Source organism: Prionailurus viverrinus, chromosome C1 (genome assembly GCF_022837055.1).
Source record: "Prionailurus viverrinus isolate Anna chromosome C1, UM_Priviv_1.0, whole genome shotgun sequence".
Lineage (NCBI taxonomy): Eukaryota > Metazoa > Chordata > Mammalia > Carnivora > Felidae > Prionailurus > Prionailurus viverrinus.
This window is the reverse complement of record NC_062568.1, coordinates 23,311,949-23,335,455: the sequence shown is the minus strand read 5'-3', so window position 1 is coordinate 23,335,455 and position 23,507 is coordinate 23,311,949. Positions and strand designations below refer to the sequence as shown.

The window sequence follows — 23,507 nt, the reverse complement described above, 5'->3', positions numbered from 1 at the left end:
GAGAGAGAAAGAGAGAGAGAGCATGAACACACACACAAGTGGGGGAGGGGCAGAGAAAGAGGGAGAGAGAGAGAATCCCAAGCAGGCTCTGTGCTATCAGTGAGTAGCCCATCCTGGGGCTCAAACTCACAAACCAAGAGATCATGACCTGAGCTGAAACCAAGAGTTGGATGCTTAACCAACTGAGCCACCCCGGTGCCCAGGCCTTCTTTTTCTATAAGTTAACCTAAAGAAATAAATTTTTAAAATGAAAAAGAGGAGAGGCCATGTTAGAAACTCACTTGCTATGGACTCTTCTATGAGGCCAGTGTTCATTCTCAATAGACAGATGTAGGAAACGTTCCTGAAATGTGTGCAAATTGAACATGGTGTCAAAATATGTTGACTTAACTGGTAAGAGTTTGGTGTTGATAAGTTCAAGGTCCTCAGTGCAATCGTCATTCTTGGAGGAGAGGAGGGAGTGATCAGCAAAAGAAAAGCTGGCAAGTTATGCTCAATCTGCTTCTCCAAACCGCAGTGCTTCAAAAAACATGGACTGCTTTTAGAAGAGTCACCACTGAGCCACTGGAGCCCCCCCAGCCCCCTCCAGGAAGAACACCTCGAATGCCTTCCTTGGAGAAATGAATGTTGGGCAGGCCGATGCTCACACCACAGAAATACCTCAAATAGTAGGTCGGTTGCTTCAACCTTACAGACAAAGCTTACGTAAAAGTAGTGTTATTCAGACTTTTACTATGCTCCTCTATTTATCCAAGTATTCCATCACCCCCAGTTTTATTGAGACATAACTGACATATAACATTGTATTAGTTTCAGGCATACAACATGATGATTTGATATGTATATAGGTTGTGAAATGATTACCACAATGTTTAGTTAACATCCATCAACTGGTATAGGTACAAAACTTTTTTCTTGTGATGAGAACTTTTAGGATATACTCCTCTCTTGGTAACTTTCAAATATGTGATATGGTATTGTTATCTTTAGTCCCCATGTGGTATATTACATCCCCAGAACTTATTAATCTTATAACTGGAAATTTTTACCTTTTGACCACCTTCACCCCTGCCTCTGGCAACCACCACTCTGTTCTCTGTAAGTTTGGTTTTTTCAGGTTTAACATGTAAGTGAGATCATAAAGAATCTATTCTCTATTTCACATAGAGCAAATATTTTAAACTTTCTGAATCAGTTTACTTAAAAAGCTTTGTCAGTGTTCTTAATGAGTGCACATGATATGTTGGGGAGAGCTGAACCAAACAATAAGTATTTATGGAATGCCTACTATATGGAATACACCAAATTCAGTGTTAAGTAGACTCTTCTGATAGTATACCCACATCTAGATACAGCCCCAAATGGTAGGGTCATAAAGTCTAGAAGTGCAATGTTTTCCATATTGGAAAACTTGTGGGGATGATTTGTATGTCACATGAAAAAATTAACAAAGGCAAATGGATCAGACAGAAAGGATGGAACTGATTTATGATAGCTGGTATATCTTGTAAGTCCCATGTTAAAATGCATGCTGAGTGTTCTTAAGATGAAGTATTTATGTACTTGTGATCTGGAAGCATTTCAAGATTCAGGAATGGCATCTTCACACACAAATGTGTGAGGCAGGATGGTCTCTTTAGCAGCATTATGTCTTTAATAACAAGGGAAGATTAGTGGTATGTAGAGATGTCAGAAAGAAAGCGGCATAGGAGGCAATTTGAGGATTGTTTTTTTCTTTTAAAAAATCTAAGTCCAGGGTCATTTTGTGGATATATGCAACTTCTTTGCTTTCATAGTCACTGTTTTCCCTTCAAGTCTTAGAGAGGTATCAGTCTAACCTTCTGATTTGTAATTCTGAGGTTAGAGTTTTATTTCTTATTCTCAATCAAGGAGGGTACGTTTTTTGTCATTTCTCTGTCTTTAGGATGTGGAATTTTATTGCTGTTTTAACAGAATGTTTCTCTCTCCTAAAGCTGTGCTTTCCGTTTAGTCCTCTAGGAGGGTAAATACTGGATTAAGCTTAAGTTCTGTGATTCTGGATCTCCCTATTGTATTTAAAATCTTGCAGTTTGGGTCTGAGTGTTTTCCTATTTAAACTAGAGAGAGGTATGTATTTAATTTGTGTTGGAGAAGAAAGACTACCTCAGTGTGAAACTGTCCGCATTATCGGCTGAACGGAGTGGAAGTGGGGAGGACAGTGCAGCAAGCGGAGGTCTGCTCACTCAGCTTGAGTCAGGCAGATCTCCAGCTCCCGCAGGCACCCCTGGGCCTCCCGACCTGCCGAGTGCTGTGCACGGGGCGGAAGGAAGCTCTTTCCCCACACCCCCTCACCACAGCCCCCCACCATTTTGCAAAAGAAAGTCGTGTCTTTCCCCCGCCCTAATCTAGCTGGCTCACTGCTCCAAGTGTAAAAACTTTCAGGGTGGCAAATATGGGGAGAATTCAGAATAACCGTTTGGGGGGACACTTCTTTAATGACAGAGGGACGTAATTTCTTCACATTTCTGTTCGAGGGTACGCTGCAAAAATGGTTTGAAGACAACAGGTACAGAAGAAACAGTGATGTATAATGAAAAAAGCATGGATTTGAGAGTCAGATATATTTGGGTTCAAGTTTTGGCCTTATCTCTTGGGCCAAGTTAATTGGCTCCTCTGAACCTAGGTTTCCTCATTATTAAAATGGAGGTAACAGTATTCCCTCAGAGGACTGGCATAAGAATTAAATGACGAGATATGTAAATTGCTGGCACCAGCACTAGTAAATATTAGTGCAATTTCCTACAACCCCAGCACATTGTCTATGTCTGTCAGAGACGGTGTTCTAAACATTAATGCTAGGGCTATATTTTTAAATTACATATTCATGAAGCCTTCTCCTGCATAACAATTAATTTAATAAGGAAAAGAAACTATGAAGAGTTGACCCATGTTTGACATATGGTCGTAATCAAATAAGCATGTTAAAACCAAGTATGTTCTAATACGGACGTGAATAAATCAGTGCTTCAGATAAAGTTCAACACAGAGCTAACATTTTTAGAAATTGTGGAACTGCTTTTTCACCTAAAATGTACATGACTGCTTTGGATGATGTCCCTTCTTGGAGCTCTAGGTCCACCCCCTAGACCAGGGCTCCGCCCACACGTCAACCCAACTGCCTGATGGCTCAGTGCCTCTTGCCAGGGACTGTGGACTATTTGTGAGCAAGGAACATGCCATGTTCACCGTGTGGCCCCAGAGCCTAACCCAATGCACGAACACAGTATGCTCAGTAAGTCATTTATTGAAAAAATGAATAGTTGTAACGCTTGTAGAATGTTTTTTGCTGAGTTGTAATTATGCTGTTCAGATGATATTTGGATCTGAAGGGATATTAAGCATATTTCTGAGGTCACAGAGGTGTTGACTTTAGCAAGATGGTCAAGGCTATGTGGTGACAAATTCACTAAATACTTCATTTCTAAGGTTTTTACTTATAGATTTTACTTTTTATTTTAGAGAGAGAGAGTAGGGGAGAGTGGCAGAGGGAGAGAGAGGGAGAGGGAGGGAGAGGGAGAGGGGGAGGGGGAGAGAGAGAGAGAGAGAGAGAGAATCATAAGCAGGCTCCGTGCTAAGCATGGGGTCATGACCTGAGCTGAACTCAAGAGTCGGATGCACAACCGACTGAGCCCCCAGGCCCCCTTACTTACAGATTTTTAAAAATGTTTTATTGTGGAAAATTTCAAACATATTCAGAAGTACACAGAACAGTGTAATAAACCCCTGTGTACCTATCATCTAGTTTTAACAATTATCAATTTCTTTCATTTATATCTATTCCCTCTCTCCCACCATCAGATTATTTTGAAGCAAATCCCAGATATTACAGAACTTTATCCATGAAGATTTCAGTTAAATTTTAAAATCTACCCCACTATTCAAATTTATTTTTATTTATCACATTTATTCAGCACATTTTTATGGACAGGTTTTAAATCTGCAACTCAATTTCTGATTAAAGTTTTCCTTTAATAAATATTTCATTGGTGTTTATTTTTGTCTTTTACCCCAGACTTGCATAAACCATTCCCAGCGTTTCACTGGAAACTGGACACCACTAGAGAGAGCTCAGTGGGGTCCTGGGAAGTATTATCAACCTGAAATTCCAGGTAGGCTGGTAAGGGCTCCTTTGCTCTCAGACATTTGTGCAGCTTAGAGAACTGCATCTGACCAAGAGGGAAACGGAAGATTCTAAACAGCTACATATTCCTTCCTGCTGGGTGAAGGGCCCTCTGAGTCCACAGACGTGTTAATGTGGTCGTTCGGACTGTAAGAATCTGGCACGTCTGACTATGGCCACAGCCCTCAGAGGAGTGATTCTTTCTTCTGGCTGCCATGCAGAATCACACGGGGAGACTCTGAAGATAAAGATGCTCAGAGTTAAAACAACCCAACAAGTCTCACAGGAAATTCTGATGTGTAGTCAGAGGGAAGCATCTCTCTTCTCATCCCTCCTCAAGGGATGAGTCCTGGGACCGAGGGCTTTAAAAGCGGGTGTGCAATCTAAGTGCCCTCATGTTGGTTTCTAATATTTTCCAATAAAAGGAACCCGGGCTCCTTGGAGAAATGGCTACTTGTAGGATTAGGGCAAGAAATATATATGATGAGTCTGGAATGTCTGGGAGCACCAGAAAGTACAGAAATGCTCAGAAACAAACACCCACAATGGTAGGAGGGTGTCAAGGTGATGCAGGCACCAGCTGAAAGAGCCGATGGCCAAAGTTGGAACAGTCTGGGCAACAAAGTAAAGTAATACTGGGTTATAACCAAAAATATAAAATAAATATGCACATGCCCACACTGACATGAATAGATAATTTAAAAAAATAAATAGGAAGAAGAGACAAATCACTCATGCAGGATTCCAAGTGATTTTGTATAGACTCCACTCCCAAGGGAAGTGGAGCATAATCTTCACTCCTTAACTGTAGGCTGCACATAGTGACTTCCTTTATTTATTTATGTTTTAAAGCCTTGTTTATTTTTGAGAGAGAGAGCGTGAGCAGGGGGAGGGAGTTGGGGGGGGGGGGCACAGAGGATCCGAGGTGGGCTCTGTGCTGACAGCCGGGAGCCCTAGAGCCCGACACAGGCCCCGAACTCACAAACCGTATCATGACCTGATCTGAAGTCGGATGCTCCACTGACTGAGCCACCCAGGTGCCCCCATAGTGACTTCCTTTAAAAGAGGGTAACAATGGAGAAGGGTCAGAGGAGAAGAGTATCAACAGTGGAGAAACCTGACACAAACATTGCAGTGATAAGTCATGTTGATAGCATGTCCCTGTGATATGATATGATGGAAACGGCACTTTATCTCTGCACTCCTCCTCCCCAAACCCATAAAACCCAGTCTAATCAAAAGAAAAATATCAGGTCTATCCCCACAGAGGGATTCTACAAAATACTAGTACTTCTCAAAACTGTCAATGTCCTAAAAACAGTCTGAGAAGTTGTCACAGCCAAGAGGAGCTTAGGGAGATGTTCTGAAACAGAAATAATAATGGGGTAAAAACTAAGGAAATCTTGGGGGACCTGGGTGGCTGAGTCAGTTAAATGTCCTACTGTTGATTTTGGCTCAGGTCATGGTCTCACGGTTCGTGCGTTCGAGCCCTGTGTTGATCTCTGTGCTGACAGAATGGAGCCTGCTTGGGATTCTCCCTCTCTTCTCTCTCTGCCCTGCCCCTGCTTGCATGCACACACTCTCTCTCAAAATAAATAAGTAAACATTGAAAAAGTTTAAGGAAATCTGAAAAAGCTATGGACTTCAGCTAATAATAATGTATCAGTATTGGTTCATTAATAGTAACAAATATATCAACGTAAGATGTTAATAAGAGAAAAACTGGGTGTGGGGTCTATGGTAATTCTCTGTACTATCTTTGTGATTTTTCTGTAAGTCTAAAATTGTTCTAATAAAGTTTATTCACATTGATCAGCTTTGGTATTTGAGTCAACTGTTCAGCTGGATGAATTGTCTTTTTTAAAAATAGACTTTATTTTTTAGGACAGTTTTTTTTCACTTTTATTTATTTATTTATTTTTTTAACTTTTATTTTTTTAAGTAATCTCTACCCCCAATGTGGGGCTTGAACCCACAACCCTGAGATCCAGAGTCGCATGCTCTACCAACTGAGCCAGCCAGGCACCCCTAGAACAGTTCAGATTGACAGAAAAATTGAGCTGTTAGTACAGTTCCCATAATACTACCTTAACCCCCAGTTTTCTCTATTAATATCTTACATTAGTGTGGCACACTGGTTACAGTGAATGTACCAATATTCACACATTATTATCAACTAAAGTCCACAATCTAAATTAAGGCTCACTCTGTGTTCTATGGTTCTATGGGTTTTGACAAATGTAAAACGTCATGTGTGTACCATTACAGAACCGTACAGCATAATTTTACTGCCCTAAAAAAACCTGTGCTTCACCTATTCATCTCGACTTATGCATTCCCAAGCCCCTGATAATCACTGATTTGATTTGATTTGATTTTGTACTGTCTCTACAGTTTTGCCTCTTCCAGAATGTCATACAGTTGGAATCATCCAGTATACAGCCTTTTCAGACTGGCTTCTTTCACCTAGTAATATGCATTTAAGGTTCCTCCATGTCCTTTTGTGTCTAGATACGTCATTTCCTTTATTATTGGAGAATACTCCATTGCATGGGTATACCACAGTTTATTTAACCATCCACATACTGAAGGATATCCTGGTTGTTCTCAGGTTTTGGCGATTACAAGTAGACCCGCTGTAAACATCCCTGTGCAGGGTTTTGTGTGGACATCAATGATCAACTCCTGTTATTTAGAAACATATTGTTTAATCTCCAAATACGTTGGGATTTTACAGGTACCATAAAAGTAACATTGTTACTGATTCCTAGTTTAATTTCATTATGGTCTGGGAGTGTACTGTGCATGATTTCTATTCTTGTAAATTTTTTCAGATGTGTTTTGTGGCCCAGAATGTGGTCTCTCTTGTTAAATGTTCCATGTAAGCTTCAGAAGAATGCATATTCTGTTGTTGTTGGATGAACAACATGAATTGGCAGAGATGTCAATTAGATCCAGTTGACTGATAGTGCTTTTCAGTTTAACGATATGCTTAAACTGATTTTCTGCCTGCTGGATCTGTTACTGACAGAGGGGTGTTGAAGTCTCTAAGTATAATAGAGGATATATAATTGTGGGTTTGTCTGTTTCTCCTTGTAGTTCTATTAGGGGTTTTTTGCTGCATGTCTTTTGACTCTCTTCATACACATTAAGGATTGTTGTGTCTTCTTGGAAGACTGATCCCTTTATCATTATGTAATGCCCCTCTTTATCCCTGTGTGAAGGACTGGTATTATTTTTTAAAATATTCAACAAAATTCATCATGAAGGCATCTGGCTTCTTTATGAGCAGATTTAAAAACTACTAATTCAGTTTCTTTACTTGTTATAGGGCTATTCATATTTCTACTTCTTCTCGAGTCTATTTTGGTAATTTGTCTTTCTAGAAATTTGTCCATTTCATCTAAGTTGTCTAACTTGTTGGAATAAAGTCACTTGTGGTATCTCTTTATAGTTCTTTTAACTGCCTTTTCCTTTTTCACTCCTGATTTTGAGTATTTGTTTCTTTTCTCTTAATTTCTTGGTCAGTCTTGCTAAAGGATTGTCAATTTTGTTGATTCTTTCAAAAAACCAACTTTTGATTTCATTAATGTATTTTTTTTTTCTATCTTCCATTTCATTGATGTCTGCTCTAATCTTTACTCTTTCCTTCCTCTGCTTGCTTTCGATTTAGTTTGCTCTGTTATCTAGTGTCTTAAGGTGGAATTTTAGGTAATGGATTTGAGACCTTTCCTTTTTTTCTGACATGTTTTCCATGATATATTTATAGCTATAGGTTTCACCCTAAGTACTATGTTAGCTGCATTCCATACATTTTGACATTTTATATTTCATGTTCATTCATTAGATAGATAGATAGATAGATACAGCTTCACACCTAGCATGGAGTCCAATGTGGGGCTTGAACTCACTACCCTGAGATCAAGATCTGAGCTGAGATCAAGAGTCGGATGCTTAACTGACTGGGCCACCCAGGAGCCCCTTTTCCAAAATATTTTAAAATTTCTCTTGTGATTTATTTCTTCTTTGACCCATAAGTTTTTAGTGTGTACTGTTTTTTTATCCAAATATTTGAGGTTTCTCATATTTTTTTGCTACTGGGGATCTTAATTCAATGTGTCAGAGAACATACTTGGTATGGTTTCAGTTTTTAAAAATTTATTAAAACTTGTTTTGTGACCCAGCATATGGTTTATAGAGTTGGAAGCATTTTTAAATTTGTTTTATTTTCTATTAAATACTTTTGATTGTGATCTAATTCACATACCATAAAATTCATTCTTTTAAAGTATACAATTCACTGATTTTTAACGTATTCACAAGACCACGTTACTGTCACCACAATCGAATTCCAGAACATTTTCGTCATCCCTAAAAGAAATCTGCACCCATTAGGAGTTACTCTCTTCCTTTTCCCCCATGCCCCAGGCAACGACTAATGTACTTTCTGTTTCTCTGGATTGGCCTATTTGGGACATTTCATATACACAGAACATAAAATATACAGCTTTTCGTATCTGGCATCTTTCACTTGGCATAATGTTTTTAAGGTTCAGCCACACTACAGCATGTTAGTACTTCATTCCTTTTTATGCTGAATAATATTCCATCGTATGGATATACCACATTTTGTTTATCCATTCATCAGCTGGACATTTATGTTGTTTCCACTTTCTGGCTATTATGAATACTACTACGAATGTTTGTGTACAAGTTTTTGTGTGGTGCACATTTTTAAGAAGTATATAATCTCTAGGCCATGAGCTAAGTACCTGTACTCAGGAAACGAGGCTGGAGCATGTATATGTGTGCGTATGTGTTTATCTTTCTATGTGTGGGGCCAACTCAAGTTCCTGTATATTTACAAAGAGTCTTTGGGTTTAAGAAGAGGCCAGAAGGGCTGAGTCAACTCTTAATATCTTAGCTCTAGCCTACATGCTTCAACTCCCCCTGGCTACAATGCCTCCCTTCTGTTCGGAACCACAGTGTAAGTGAGCCCTGCTGGGTGGGAAATGAGGCATGATTTCATGGCCAAAGAAGCCAGTGCACAGATACAGAAACAGTATATATTTCTATGATGCTTTTGGGATGAAAGGAAAAGTGATACGTATCGTTTTGTGATTCAAGAAAAGCAATAGTAAAAACCCTGGTCTCAAGTTAGTGGGGGGAAAAAATCATCCATCAACCAACGAATGTGATGATGCCCAAATATTACTTTGGTTAGAAAAATAATCCCACATAAACTCCCACTTTTCCCTCCTTTGGATCCTAAAACTTTCATCGCCACACTGCAGCGCATCTGTGGAGAAAAGCATGTGGCGAGCCAGACAGCTGTTCCCCAGTGTCTTGTAGTTTTATTCCTGGCAGTTGGGCCGGTTTTGGCCTTGCTCTGAGACTGCAATTTCCCATTGCCTATCACTTGGCCCTGAAATGTTGTGAGGATTCATCCTCCCTAATCTTCATTCTAAAAATGAATCTGAACCCTCTTTGTTACCTAAGAAGGGAGAAATAGGTGATGTTTCTTGGCAACTCTGTTATCTCATTCTGGATAAAGACAGTGAAGTGAGTTGGGAATAAATATAGGAAACCAAAAGGTCAAAAAAATATTCTCCAAGAATAAGAGGAATCTGATACAAGGTAAGAGACAGATATACGGTACTTGACTAAAAGTCGGCCTGATCAGGCCAAACAGAACGACATGTGACATATTCAGGTATACTTTTGTTAAGACAAGAGATTCTGTACCTGCTTGTTGAAATATCCTCAAAAGGGTAGAGGATCTCTCCATTGTTACAGATTTCACAGATGAACCCCTTCTGGCTACAAAGACTGCAGCTGTACACGTGTGAGGTGGCAAATTTAATGACCTTGCCCAAGAATGGAGCCAGCTTCCCCTCTATCACCTGCAGAAAGAGAAATGGGACAGGGAAGCAAATTCATTGAGAACAGAAGTCTTGCAGACGCAGGAGGACTGGAATTCCTTTCCTTTACACAACAGGAAAACCTCTAATTATAATTTCTCAGCAACGCTGAGAAAGAAAAGACGTAGTATTTTCACTCCAAAAGAGCTCTCTGGTTTAAACCACTGGAGGTTGGAAAATGAAGATGTTGAAACTTCTTTTGTATTCCTCTTTCTTTGTAGTGTGATACAGGGAGTTGAGGACCATCAAATGGGGAACTCTACTTTCGTAGACCAGCATACCGTTACGGTGTGGCCTAAGTATGGTGTGTTTCCCAAAATAGGACACATACAAGGTAAATATTAATGTCGAATGTTGTGCTGTAAATTCAGTAATCCCTTTCCTCTGATGAGTTAATAGGATAGCTTTTTCACGGTCTCCCCAACAACATGTAACAAATGTGGAAAAATAGGTTTCTTTTGCTGCTGGTAAGTATGTTAATATAAAGAGGTTGCAACTTGACCATCTGAGGGCCACATTCAGCCTGAGGATTTTTTTTTTTTTAATCTCTCAGTGTTTTAAAAAGTGAGCCAATTTAATAATTGGGAGATTTCACATAAATACCCATATTTTTGGCTTCTTTTGAAAAATCATTAGATATAGCAAAACTAGGCCTGAATTCCAACATGATGATGATTCTGGCTGTGAGTAGGGGCCGTCTGCTCCCACTGAGGCACGTGCTCTGCAGCGGACAGTTGTCCCCGCCAGGCCCTACTGTCTTGTATCTGCCTACCTCCCACTGTTACCTCACCGGTTAGCCTGCAAACATCCATGAGTCTGGAACCAATGTTAGTCAGATCTCGTTGAACTAATACTGCATGAGCTTCAAAGACTTCAGCAGTTCAATACTAACAAGAAAAACATCTGCCTTTACTTCTCTCTCATTAATGCACCTGCATATACATGCTGATTTTGAAGAAAAGAATGAACATTAAAGTTAGTTTGGAAGTAGCTGGAAATAACTGCTAGTAGCTGGATCCTTTCAAATAAATACAGAGTTAAAATGACAATTTTACATAAAAATAACATCTGAGGGAAATGTAGTAAGTCATACCTAAAGAGAAATTACAATGTCAAGGTGAATAAATAGCAGTAGCTGATAAAAATAAAAGACTGCAAGGAATCTAATAAAGCATTTTGCAAAAAATGAAGCTCTACCTGATACTGGAGATAAAAAACTCAAAGTGGTTTTTAAACATCATGGAATAATCTCATGTTTCAAAAATGAATATAACAGTAGTTAACTCTAAGGAAGGGAACAAGTTGGAAAAGCAAGTCTTTAATTTTGTATATATGTAGTTCTTTCTATAAGAAACAATGTATACTCTTTTTGTATTACGATGCAGAAAGTGAACAGAAAAATAAAGTTCACTGCTTTATAAGAGTGGATATTTTTTTCTTAATAAAGGGGGTAGAAATTATGCTGCTGTTTTTTGAGTTAAGCAGGTACATTTCCACCATTCTTTAACTTACTCTCCTCTCCATTTCCTTTAGAAGCCATAGATAGACCTCCTTTTATTTGTTTTCTCAAGGACCATTAACTTCGATAAACCCCAGTAACATGTACTCCTAATACCAACACACGATACACACTTTCTAAGAAACAACAACTACCAAATCTTATATCAAACACTTTCCAATGTGTCATAGGGTTAGCTCTAAATTGTGGTAACAATAGTGCAGCTGAGTTTGGTTTTACTTATGTTACTCTTTCCTAAACAAATTAAGGTTAGTGACACATTCAGAGAGATGTTCTAACAAGATATAGTCCATTTAGGGGGGAAACAGCAGTATATAGAAGAGCCTGGAAACCAGGTGAGTAAAGGTTGTTTGAAGGGACAGACGGTGAGAAGGGAAGATATGGAGGAAGACGTGAAAGGAGGATCTAAAGGAGAAGACTGGGCATCTTGTGCATAAAGCTTTTTTTTTTTTTCTTTTAGAAAACTTCCTTGAGACAAAGGGTATGAACATTTTGCATTTTGAAGGCTTCTGAAATACTTCAACAAACTTATACTGTCAGAAACGTATATTTATTCCTACATGTGGACTTTAATAAACTTTAAAAATTAATTTGAGGATCGGTATCTTTATAATATTTATTCTCCCTATCAAAGAATCTTGTTTATATCTCTATTTTATTAAATCTTCATTTGTTATTGCCTAATAAAATTTTCTGGTTTTTTTTCCCCCAGTTTAAGCTACTCACACTACTATTTAGATTATCTCAAGGTTAAACTTTTGTATAATATGCTTTCTTATTAGCTACTGCTTATATATTAGAATATACTGACATTGGGATATCTTACATATATTACTGAATTTTCATGAATGCAAATCTTTTTCAGGTAATTTCTTGGGGTTTTCTGAAAGTGATAACTTGGTCCCTTCCTTTCTAATATTGTATCTCTTATGTTTCATGCCTTACTTTATCATCCAGTGATCCTAAAATAATTTTAAGTAATAATGGTGTTAGTGGATATTCTTGGTATTTCGATGAGAATCAAACTGGAAATTATAGAATCTATAGTGAGTGGCTCATTTTCTCCATCAAACACATATATTGTCATTCACCATATTTATTCACTCCCTCTTTTTTAAAATAACAGCTTTATTGAGATGTAATTCACACGCGATGTAATTCACCTATTTAAAGTCTACAATTAAGTGTTTTTTAGTATAGTTACAGATGTGCACCATCATCACAGTCAATTGTAGAACATTTCATCAAGTCTTCCAAAAAAATCTGTACCCGTTAGAAGTTACTCCCATTTGCCCCCTAACCTATCCCTTCTCCCCCAAGCTCTAGGCAACCAATAATCTACTTTTTCTTCTATAGATTTACCTATGTTGGCCATTTCATATCAATAGAATCATACAATATATGGCCTTTTGTGGCTGGCTTCTTTCATTCAGCATAGTGTTTTCAAGATTCATGTTGATTCTTTTTTGAATATCTCTGGTGTAAGTCCCTTTTTCCTGTCTTCCCCAGCCTATTATCACTGTTCTCTAGACTGATGAAATAATCTTCTAGTTTTATTTCTGGATGCCAGCCTTTTCCCTTTGGTCCATCCAGTGTATATACTAATCAGTTTTGGACATCGCTTTTATCAAGTATCATCTCTTCTTTCAAATCTTGGTGAGTTCTTATTTTATCATTAAGAAAATCTCTTCACTCATTCATTTCATGAAATGATATTGAGTTACTGTGTCCCAGGCACTCAATACAAGAATGAACTGGACGGGATTGGAGCTTACATTTTTGCTTGGTGTGCAAGTGTCTCCATAAGCTGATTCCATCCATACTATTTATCTAAGTTCAGTTTCCATTTTTCACTGTATATCTTATGTTGTGAGAAAACTTTTCCCTGTGTAGAATGTGCTTACATTTGCTCTTGGGCCCTCACCCTTGTCATTTCCTCTATCTTAAGTTTCACTTCTTAACACTTATTTAAATTTCATCTAGGCTTCATAGCTCAGATCTAGTCAGCTTGATGTGGAAAGCCATTTTTGGCTACTTCAGCTGTTATGAATGTCTTGTGCTTTGTATAATTTACTTTTACATCATATAATTTAATACAGAACTTGATGCTGTTTTGTACTCTTTACTATTGTTTAACATGTGATTGTTTTGTTTATCCAACTAGATCGAACATATAAAAACGGTGATACTACCTATAAAATGGTGATTTTATATGGAGAAATCTGAGAATGTCAATTGCTTGAAGGCAAAGACTGAGTCTCATACTTGTCTTAAATGTCCCCTCTCTGCCAGGGACGTAAGCTCTTGTTGACTGACCAGGGAGGTGTTCCTGTTTTCCCTCCTTGGCAGCAGCAGCAGTCACATTTCAGGGCTGTCTTTGTGTCACAAACATTTTCAGTCATTCTGCTGTGTGATTTAGGGAGGAGCACAAAGAGTGCGTGGACCCGGTGGTTGCTCAGCTGTTCAGGAACTTTTTTTGCTTCTTTACACTTGATTAATTACTCTTCCTATGTGTTAGCTTAGGTTCATGGCCACGTTCCAAAGAGCTGAAGATGCTGAAAGTTTCTCCTCCAGGACAGTGAGGTAATGGTCTATACATTTATTTTTGAATTTTTTAATATTACAGAAAGGAAAACTTCATACTTACAGTTTGCCAGAGGTACAGATATATGTAGGAGGTTTAAGTCTTGTCTTTGAATCCAACTACTAGCAACACTGGGAACAGAATCTAGCTATTAGGCCTTCTGGTCTAGAGGTCTTACTACTATAAAGAAGTAGATTCCACGTGTGAAATCTCCTAGGGTTCTTTTTAAAAACCAGATCTATCTTTGTTTTGAACAACTGCGTAAAAAGAAACCAAATGTCCTGCCTCTGCCATCTCCTCCTGCCCCCAAGAGTCTTGCAACTTTCATTCCCAATTCCTAGCCACCTTGGTGGGGGCTTAAGGCTAGGGACATATTCCATAAACACCATGAAGATAGTGGCGCCAAAGAAGACCAAAGCCCAAGCAGCCACTATCTTCAGGTTCCAACTGAGAACAAAGTAGAAAAGAGCTGTCAGGATACCAATGGACGTGGAAAATGACTATGGGCAGGAAAAAGTCAAATGTCCAACAAGCCAATAGGTGGCCAGCAAGTGCACAACCTGAGAGAAGTCTTCTGTGTCAACCCTAAGTTGGAGTACCTCCCTAGGCAGTATTACTGCCCAGAGTAACAACAGTCTTCGATAGGGTCCAGCATGAGGAAAAGTTCCACTAACTGCGTTATTTAGATTAGAGTCGATCCAGGAGATTCTGATATCACTGAGAGCAAGCCAGGACCAACCAGGAAAAAGTAAATCACAAAAGTGCATCCTTAATAAAACTGGTCAAAGCTTGTTTTTAAAAAATCTATCATTTTTGCTTCTTGTTGACTTGACTATTTTTCTGGTGTGTGGGAGTTGATTCATCAGTCTCCCAGAGAGATTGACATTACAGAGTTTTCCATATTCCCTCAGAACTTAGTTGTTTCTGGGTAAGGGGAAGCAGCAAGGCAGAGCACAAATTCTACTTCATCTGCCTTCCATCCATAAGACCAAATTTGGCAAGTTACTTAACCTCTTTGAGCCTTAGTTCCTCAACTTAAAAATCAGGATAATGTCTACCTTGCAGGGTTGAAGGAAGGATCAGATTTAATATAATGAAAGTACTGGGCATAATATCTAGCTTAGAGCAAGTAATCAATAAATAATAGCTTATTATTAGCTTATCTTAATCGAAACAAACTTTATATGATTTAGATTCATTCTTTATTTCAAACACTTGTGATTTATAGCAAGGGGGAGGAAAAAAGGTCTTTCTTTTAATGTTTATTTATTTTTAAGAGAGAGAGAGAGAGGGAGAGAGAGCATGAGAGGAGGGACGGGTAGAGAGAGGGGGGGACAGAGGATCCCATCCTCACTGACAGCAGTGAGCCTGATGTGGGGCTTGAACTCATGAACCATGAGATCATTAGCTAAAGTAGAATGCTCAACCGATTAAGCCACCAGGCACCCCAAAAAGGTTTTTGTTTACATGTCATTTTTACTTATTTTATTTTATTTACTTTTAATGTTTACTTATTTGTGGGAGAGAGAGAGAGAGAGAGAGAGAGAGAGAGAGAGAGAGAGAAAGAGCACAAGCAGGGTAGGGGAAGAGACAGAATCACAGAACCCAAAGCAGGCTCCAGGCTCTGAGCTGTCAGCACAGAGCCCAACGCGGGGCTCAAACTCAGGAGCTGCGAGATCATGACCTGAGCCAAAGTCAGCCACTCAACCAACTGAGCCACCCAGGTGCCCCTACATGTCATTTTTAAAAGGCATCAGACTGTCTTTCTGTTTGGATAGGATCAGTTGAGATTAATGTAAAGTGTATAGATCCATTCCGTTCAACACTGCTGTTAATGAGAGAACAGAGCTCATACGACAGACAGGCAGCCCGAATGCTGGGGAAAGACATGTAACACACCTCAAGCTTGATTTGAATCACTCATATAATACTTTAGCAACACTTGGAAATTGTCTTTCTTAATCTTTTCATTCTTGTAATTAAATTGGTTACAAGTTAATAGAACTTCATCACAATCCATCAAAAGTCACAAGGCCATTCCATGTTTAGCATAACAAGGCTATTGGTTTTAGTTAACCAGGTGGTCATTTAGATAAGTCACGAGTGAAGGTGAAATAGATCTCTGACATGAGGTTTGGTTATCCCTCCACTTATCGTCCCCAAAGTGCCAGCCTATGTGGATAAAATTATGACAAAGTAATTAGCAGAAAACATATGTAGCTCTTCCCCCCTTTCCCACCCCCCCCCCACTCAACCTCCTTCACCTTGTCCATGCCAAACTGCCCTATCTCCTTGAGAAAAGGCAGATGTCCAAAATAGTGAAAAGGAGTTTGCTTCTGTTTTCCATTAAACTTAATTTCTTGTACTAAGGAACGTACTAGTCTGATCTACCTAGTTGGAGACTGTGCATATGTGATTATTTCAGAGTTTTTTAAGGGTCAGGTAGTCAAAGAATACACACTTTCATTTGTAATTTAAAACTATGCGTCCTCTCATCACATGGGAGGATAAGGGCAAAATCAACACCAAGCTGGAATCTTCTTCCCTGTTTTGCTATATATATATATATGTGTATATATATATATATATATATATACACACATATATATATATATATATATACACATATATATATATATATATATTTTTTTTTTTTTTTACTTTTGCAATCTTTCTACAAATTCTTTTCACTCATCATTTCAGGTAGTTCTAAAACTCCAGGAGCCGCCAAATAGCACTTTTCATGATCCAGCTGGCTGACAAATACACCAAATCTGCTTATCCATCTTGTGTGACTGCAGCCCACGAAAGCTGCCTGGTTGAACTTCCAGTTCAGGGATACACACGTTTCCCCCCCTTTCTATTCTGGTCAAGATGGTCAGCATTGGAATTTGAGGCCTATGGCTTTCTTGCAGACTAAGACAACAGTCTTTATTTGATTTACTTTCTTGCAGACCAATCAAAAATTACAATTAAGTTAAAAAATAACCTAGTGCTGCCTTCTCCAAACCACAGTTTCAGAAACAGCTGCTTATTACTCATGTGTGGCACCAGGAAATTGCAGTGTCATGTTCAAGGTCTGTGGCCAATAGAGATCTGTGGGATTGGGAAAAGGGCACAAATGATTCTTTTGTGTCCGTTGCCTTCACTCCCTTGGCACCACCACAACATTCAAGATCTACGGGGGGAGAGGGACAGACCACTAGTGACTTGGACAAGAAAAAAGAAAAAACTCTTTCTCATTGAATCTCTTCATGCACTGGCTAATTCCTACCCCCTGATTTGTCCAGTTACCTTGCATCTCAATACAGGCATTCCTCAGCCATTGTGTAACATCTAGACTCGGGACAACTGTTGGGAATACTGTGATGAAGAGGCCTGTTGCACTTAACAAACGGCCCCTCCTTAAAAGTCCCAAAGACCCCATTCATGGTAAACAAAGCCACCTGCCACTCACCAGTGGTAACAAGCTCACTTGATGAGATGAAAAAATCAAAACTGTCACACGTTGTAAAATGATTTCAAATATAATTTAGTTGGCATTTGCTTGGCCAGAGGACCATGAGAGAGGTTGTGCTCACTATATTTTCTCTGAGTGCCATTTGTCGGCGTTAACAGGTGGGTACGGTGAAGTCCAGTGATCTCGGCCAGGTGAGTTTGTGAAGAGCTAGGAAAAAGCAGTCTGGAGATTCTTCCCGGGCTGGAAAACCCTAGCACACAGAATATCCCTAATTTTCATTCAATTCTAAATTTTACTATTCTTAATTGTAAGTCTTTAAAAATAAAAAATAAAAAGCATGCCACCGTATTATTTTTCTTAAAAATAGAAAATAACTAGGGGAGCCCGGCTGGCTCAGTCGGCAGAGCACGTGACTCTTGATCTCAGGGTGGTGAGTTCACCCACATAGGGCTCAGAACTCACTTAAAAAGGAGGGGGGATAACTAGTAAAGGGGATTTTCATATTTCAAAAAGTTTGTTAAAAGGCCATTTCCCCATTGCTAACCTTTGAGCCCCTTATTATGGCTCAGTCTTGGGTTGTTTGTATATAAACAGAAAACTTCTCTAATTAGCTGTTCCTCACCCCTCTCACAGGACTGAAACTTTGGTTAATGAAGCACTTCCCTGAGGGTGGATTATGATGTCACCAATTAGCTCTTATCTGAGCCTCTCCCAAAGGTGACAATTTCTACTTAGACTTTGTAAACTATGTGATAATTTAATCTGGGTTGATGTAATTGGGTAGATTTGTGAGTGGTCATCATCATTTCTATCAGATCACATTTTGCTTCCTGCTGGAAACAGCCTCAGGGAATAAAAGAAAAAAAATTTTCAATTTCAATTGTCTTCAATGGGTGAATAACAGAGATGAACCCAAGAACACAAATTTCTTATTCAGAAAAATATCTGGGGTGGGGCCTACTTCAGACAGGTTTTCTGCACTAGGTAAAGTGCCTCCAGGGGTGTGGCCTCATCAGGCCACAACCCCAAGGAACTCCAGTGGAAACATTTACAAAGGGTGAGTACAATTATGGGGTCCACATGTTGTGAGCCCCCCAAACAGACCATACAGTCTGATAGAGGTACACATGTAATTATGAGGAAAATAATTAAAATAGTTTAAATGGAAACAATTCCAGAAAATTCTCATGGTATGGTCAGCAGAATTTTACTTCTCCGTTGAGTTTATTAGTTATATGTCTGAAATTAATTATATTTAGGTATTGTTCATTTTGGCTGTAGTTAAGATAATACTGACTCACTGAGTAGTAAATAAGGAAAGGCCCTAAGTGATCTTTTAAACTCAGCTTCCTTAATATATGAGAAAACTGAGGTCTAGAGGTGATGTGTGCTGCCCAAGATCACTTGGGCCACTGGGCCAGAGACAGACCCAGACTCCCCCTCTTACGCACATTTCACTACTCTAGGAAGGAGCCTTTCTAAGGATATCTTAGGTCAGAGTGCAGCCTCTGGGTTTGGCTCAGCCTAAGAATTCTGAGGTCTTTGGATGCCTACTGACCCGCCATGTAGAAATGGATTTCTAAACTGATTTGGTTCCTGCACGGAAACAAGACGCACGGCCGGCATTGGTCCAGGCTTATCGCCATGATTTCCATCTGAACTGGACCTGCTGTGCCTTACAGATTTTTTTTGTCCAACACATTTACTCCTTGTATGCAAATTCTCTTAAATGGTCACATCTTGTGTTGTTTTCTGAATGTGGAACATGATTTTAAATATTATATTATTATCAGTTGAACTGGGAAATTCATCAGTTAAAGTAACCACCAAATTCTGTGACAAAAATGGACTTACCATCAACTTAAACCCTAGCCTATTTACCAAAACTAGAGATGTAACTTCTTAAAAGGAGTGGCAACTACAGCTGGGAAAAGCAAAGCAAAACAGAACAACTCCCTCTACGCATGTGATGTGGGAGGAATTAAAGAAGTATGGCTTTTCAGAGAGGGCTTGAGTAGAGACCACTATAAAACATCTTAACAGGAAACAACAAAAGACTCCACATTTGAAGAGATATGGAAATACAGGAGAAATCAAGGCAATATTAGCTGATCATGTAAGGACAGGAGACACATAACAGGCAGAAAGTGAAGAAGGGAAGGAGAAGTAGGGAAAGGATGGAAACAAAAAAGAAAAAAAAGTTAAGAAAATAGAAAAGGTCAATTCAAATGCTCACAGAGAGAAACAAAGGACAGGGCTGACCAACAGCAGATAAAGGAGTGACACTTCTTGGCTTCTATTCCCAGTTATGTCCCCGGTAAGCTGTGCAACCTTTTTTATAAGTCACTTCACTTCTCTGTGCCTCAGTTTCCTTATCTACAGAATAAAGGGATTGTACTAAGTCGTTCAAAACTACAGGATCAATAAGGATCCCTCTCAGTTTGAAGATTCTATGATTTTGTGATTAACCAACAGGGAAGACATCAAAAGAAGCTTGTTGAATACCCCCAGGAATGTAGAAAGGGAATATCTGGGGAGATAGATAAAAGGTGAGTTTAACCAGACTAATTAGAAGATACCCAAGGAAATTTTCAAAAGAAGTGAAATAATGTCACCAGCTTTTTATTCCTCTGCTTGCTGAGTGCCATTCAAAGAGGGAGTTAATGCTTTTTAGGAATCATCCCTCACAGGTGTGCAACCAGATATCGGTTTTCCTGAAGACGTCTGCAAATCCCTTCCTGTCGTCAATGCATTTAATTAGTTAAAAGTTTAGATAGCACTTAGGGATGGAAAGCACAATATAAGTGCTCAACATTATTATTACTTAACAGCTTTTATGAGACCAGCAGTGCCTAAGATTAAATGAAAAACCAAAATGGGTTTCTGGCTAGAAGGTTCTGATCTAATAAATTGTTGGGTTACTGATGTGAGGCAAAACAAACCCTGCACATAAACTGGAATAGGTGCTCTTTATTAGCTTGCATGCCATTGTCTTAAGACAACTGGTAATTTTTATTCCTCGCCTCAAGGCGTCAACAAGTAGTAAACCACCGCTCACCGCACAGTACTGATTATGATTTCATACATCCTGTTTTTCAAGAATATTATCTACTGTGTTTGTGGTGTCTGTATGCTGGGCATCTATAAACGCACGATATGGGTTCAAATGTGTATGGGAACTTACTATACAGTAAAAGTGGGTAAAGATAAATTATTTAATAAATGATGCTGTGGCAACTGGTGAGACATTGTGGAAAAAATAAAACTGAATCTCTCATTTCATAAGAAAATGTAATTGCAGATAAATTGAAGATTTAACTATAAAAAGAAAACCATAGAAGTATTTTAAAACTACAAAAAATATTAGAGAAAAATGTTAGCAAAATATTTACATGGGGCAAGTATTTTATAATCTTAGAAGCCATAAGAGTGATAAATATGAACATGCAAAATTAAAATATTAGTAAAATACAAAATACCACTTACAAAATGACATGACAAAAACAAACTGGGAAAAAACAGCTCCCATTTATATCAAAAAGTGCCAATTTCCTTAATAAAGAAAGAGCTCTTTCAAATTAATAACAAAAAGACCAACAACATAATTTAAATAGAGGCTCATGAAATAAATAGGCAATGAACACAAACTACAAATGGCAAACGACAAAAAAAAAGATGCTCAATCTTAATTACAATGGCAAAATATACAAATTAAAATAATAGTGTGAAGCTACTTTTTATTGCTCAGATTGGCTAGGATTAAAAATGTTATTAAGCGGCGCCTGGGTGGCTCAGTCAGTTAGGCGGCTGACTCTTCATTTGGGCTCAAGTCATGATCTCACCATTCGGGAGTTCCAACCTCACATTGGGCTCTGTGCTCACAATGCGAGCCTGCTTTGGATCCTCTGTCTCCCTCTCTCTGCCCCTCCTCCACTTGCACATGTATGCTCTCTCTCTCTCAAAAATAAATAAATGTTAAAAAAATTAATGTTTAATTAATTTAATGTGGGTGTAGGAAAACAGGCACTCTCAAGATACTGAATGGAAGTATAAACTGGTTCCACCTTTTCAGAAGGCAAGTGGCAATACTTGTGAAACTACAAAGCACACACACCCTTTGACCCGGCTGTCCCACATTAACTCATTTACACTACATAGTCACACAAGTGCTCAGAGAAATAAACGAGGGTGTTTGCTGCAGTATTGGTTCTAATAGAGAATGCACTGGTTAAAAATTAAGATAACTAGACTATGCATATAGCTGATAAAAGAATGAGGTAAACCTTTGTGTGTACTAAATGTGCACGTATGTCCAGATGTCCACAGAACACTATTAAGTGAAAAAGGCAAGATGCAGAAAGGTAGTATTGCTTGATCCCATTTGCAAAAAAAAAGTTAACATTTGTAAATGAGTAGAAATATCTAGAAGGAGACAGACTGGCTATAGTTAACAAAAGCTATCTCTGCAGAATGGTATGTCAGGGGAGAGAAGGGCAGACTTTAGAATTCTGTAATGAAATATCAGGAAAAGAAATTAAGGAAACAATTCCATTTACAATTGCATCAAAATGAATAAAATACCTAGGAATGAATTTAACCAAGGAGGTGAAAGACCTGCACACTGAAAACTATAAGACACTGATGAAAGGAACTGAAGATGAAACACATAAATGGAAAGATTTTTGTGCTTATGGATTGGAAGAAATTAGTATTTTTTTAAATTATTTTTTTAATGTTGATTTTTGAGAGAGAGACAAGAGTGTGAGCAGGGGAGGGGCAGAGAGAGAGAGAGAGAGAGAGAGAGAGAGAGAGAGAGAGAGAGACAGAATCTGAAATAAGCTCCAGACTCTGAGCTGTCAGCACAGAACCCAACCAACCCGGGCTCAAACTCAGGAACAGCAAGATCATGAGCTGAGCTTAACCGACTGAGCCACCCAGGTGCCCCAGTATTTTCTTTTAAAGTTTACTTATTTATTTTTGAGAGAGAGAGAGAATATCCCAAGCAGGTTCCATCTTGTCAGCACAGAGCTGGAGGCAGGGCTTGAACTCATAAATAGTGAGTCAGACGGTTAACCAACTGAGCCACCCAGGGTCCCCTGGAAGAATTAGTATTGTTAAAATGCCCATACTATCCAAAGAAATCTACAGATTCAGTGGAATCCATACCAAAATTCCAATGGCAGTTTTCATAGAAATAGAACAAACAATCCTAAAATTTGTAGGGAACCACAAAAGACACCAAATTGCCAAAGCAATCTTGAGAATGAAGAACAAAGCTGGAGGCATCATGCTCCCCGATTTCGAACTATGTTACAAAGCTACAGTATCAAAACAGTATGGTATTGGCATAAGAGACCCATAGCTCATTGGCACAGAATAGAATCCAGAAATAAACCACATGTATATAGTCAATTAATGACAAAGGAGCCAAGAACATATGATGGGGAAAGGACATTTTCTTCAATAAATGGTGCTGGGAAAACTGGACAGGCACATGCAAAAGAAAGAAATTGGACCACTATCTTATACATACTCAAAAAATTAACTCAAAATGGATTAAATATTTGAATGTAAGACCTGAAGCCATAAAATTCCTAGAAGAAAACTGAGGTGGTAAGCCATCTGACATCATTCTTGGCAAGGATTTTTGTTTGGATTTGATAACAAAAGCAATGGCTACAAAAGCAAAAATAAACAAATAGGACTACATCAGACTAAAAAGTTTCACAGAAAAGGAAATCATTGACAAAATGAAATGGCAACCTAGTGTAAACCATATATTTTCCTTTTCCTTTTTCCTTTTTCCTATCTCCTTTCCTTTCCTCTCCTCTCCTTTTTCCTTTCTCCTTTCCTCTCCTCTCCTC

At 38.7% G+C, this 23,507-nt stretch overlaps 1 protein-coding gene, 1 long non-coding RNA gene and 1 other non-coding gene across 11 annotated transcripts in view; 1 reads left to right on the top strand and 2 right to left on the bottom strand.

Moving 5' to 3' along the window:
- The window catches only part of PLEKHM3 (pleckstrin homology domain containing M3), a 200,237-nt gene that overhangs the window by 22,380 nt on the left and 154,350 nt on the right, over window positions 1-23,507 (bottom strand). For 3 of the 6 annotated variants that reach the window (XM_047869606.1, XM_047869605.1, XM_047869607.1), the window contains one exon: window positions 9,905-10,062. The exons of 1 other annotated variant lie outside the window; for it this stretch is intronic. In XM_047869606.1, coding sequence (XP_047725562.1) covers window positions 9,905-10,062 — 158 coding nt within the window. Of the gene's footprint in view, window positions 1-9,904; window positions 10,063-23,507 lie in introns of those variants that run through there. 2 more of the 6 variants (XR_007154584.1, XR_007154585.1) reach the window with 2 other exon arrangements.
- LOC125172101 (uncharacterized) overlaps window positions 1-23,507 on the top strand; it is a 120,643-nt gene that overhangs the window by 37,647 nt on the left and 59,489 nt on the right. Inside the window, exons 1-3 of one of the 4 annotated variants that reach the window (XR_007154589.1) lie at window positions 4,056-4,148; window positions 10,302-10,414; window positions 14,118-14,182. This is a non-coding gene — a long non-coding RNA (uncharacterized LOC125172101). Of the gene's footprint in view, window positions 1-4,055; window positions 4,149-10,301; window positions 10,415-12,059; window positions 12,196-14,117; window positions 14,183-23,507 lie in introns of those variants that run through there. The other 3 variants (XR_007154590.1, XR_007154588.1, XR_007154591.1) reach the window with 3 other exon arrangements.
- Window positions 6,111-6,183, bottom strand: TRNAQ-CUG (transfer RNA glutamine (anticodon CUG)). The gene has a single exon. It is a non-coding gene; the product is annotated as a tRNA-Gln (tRNA).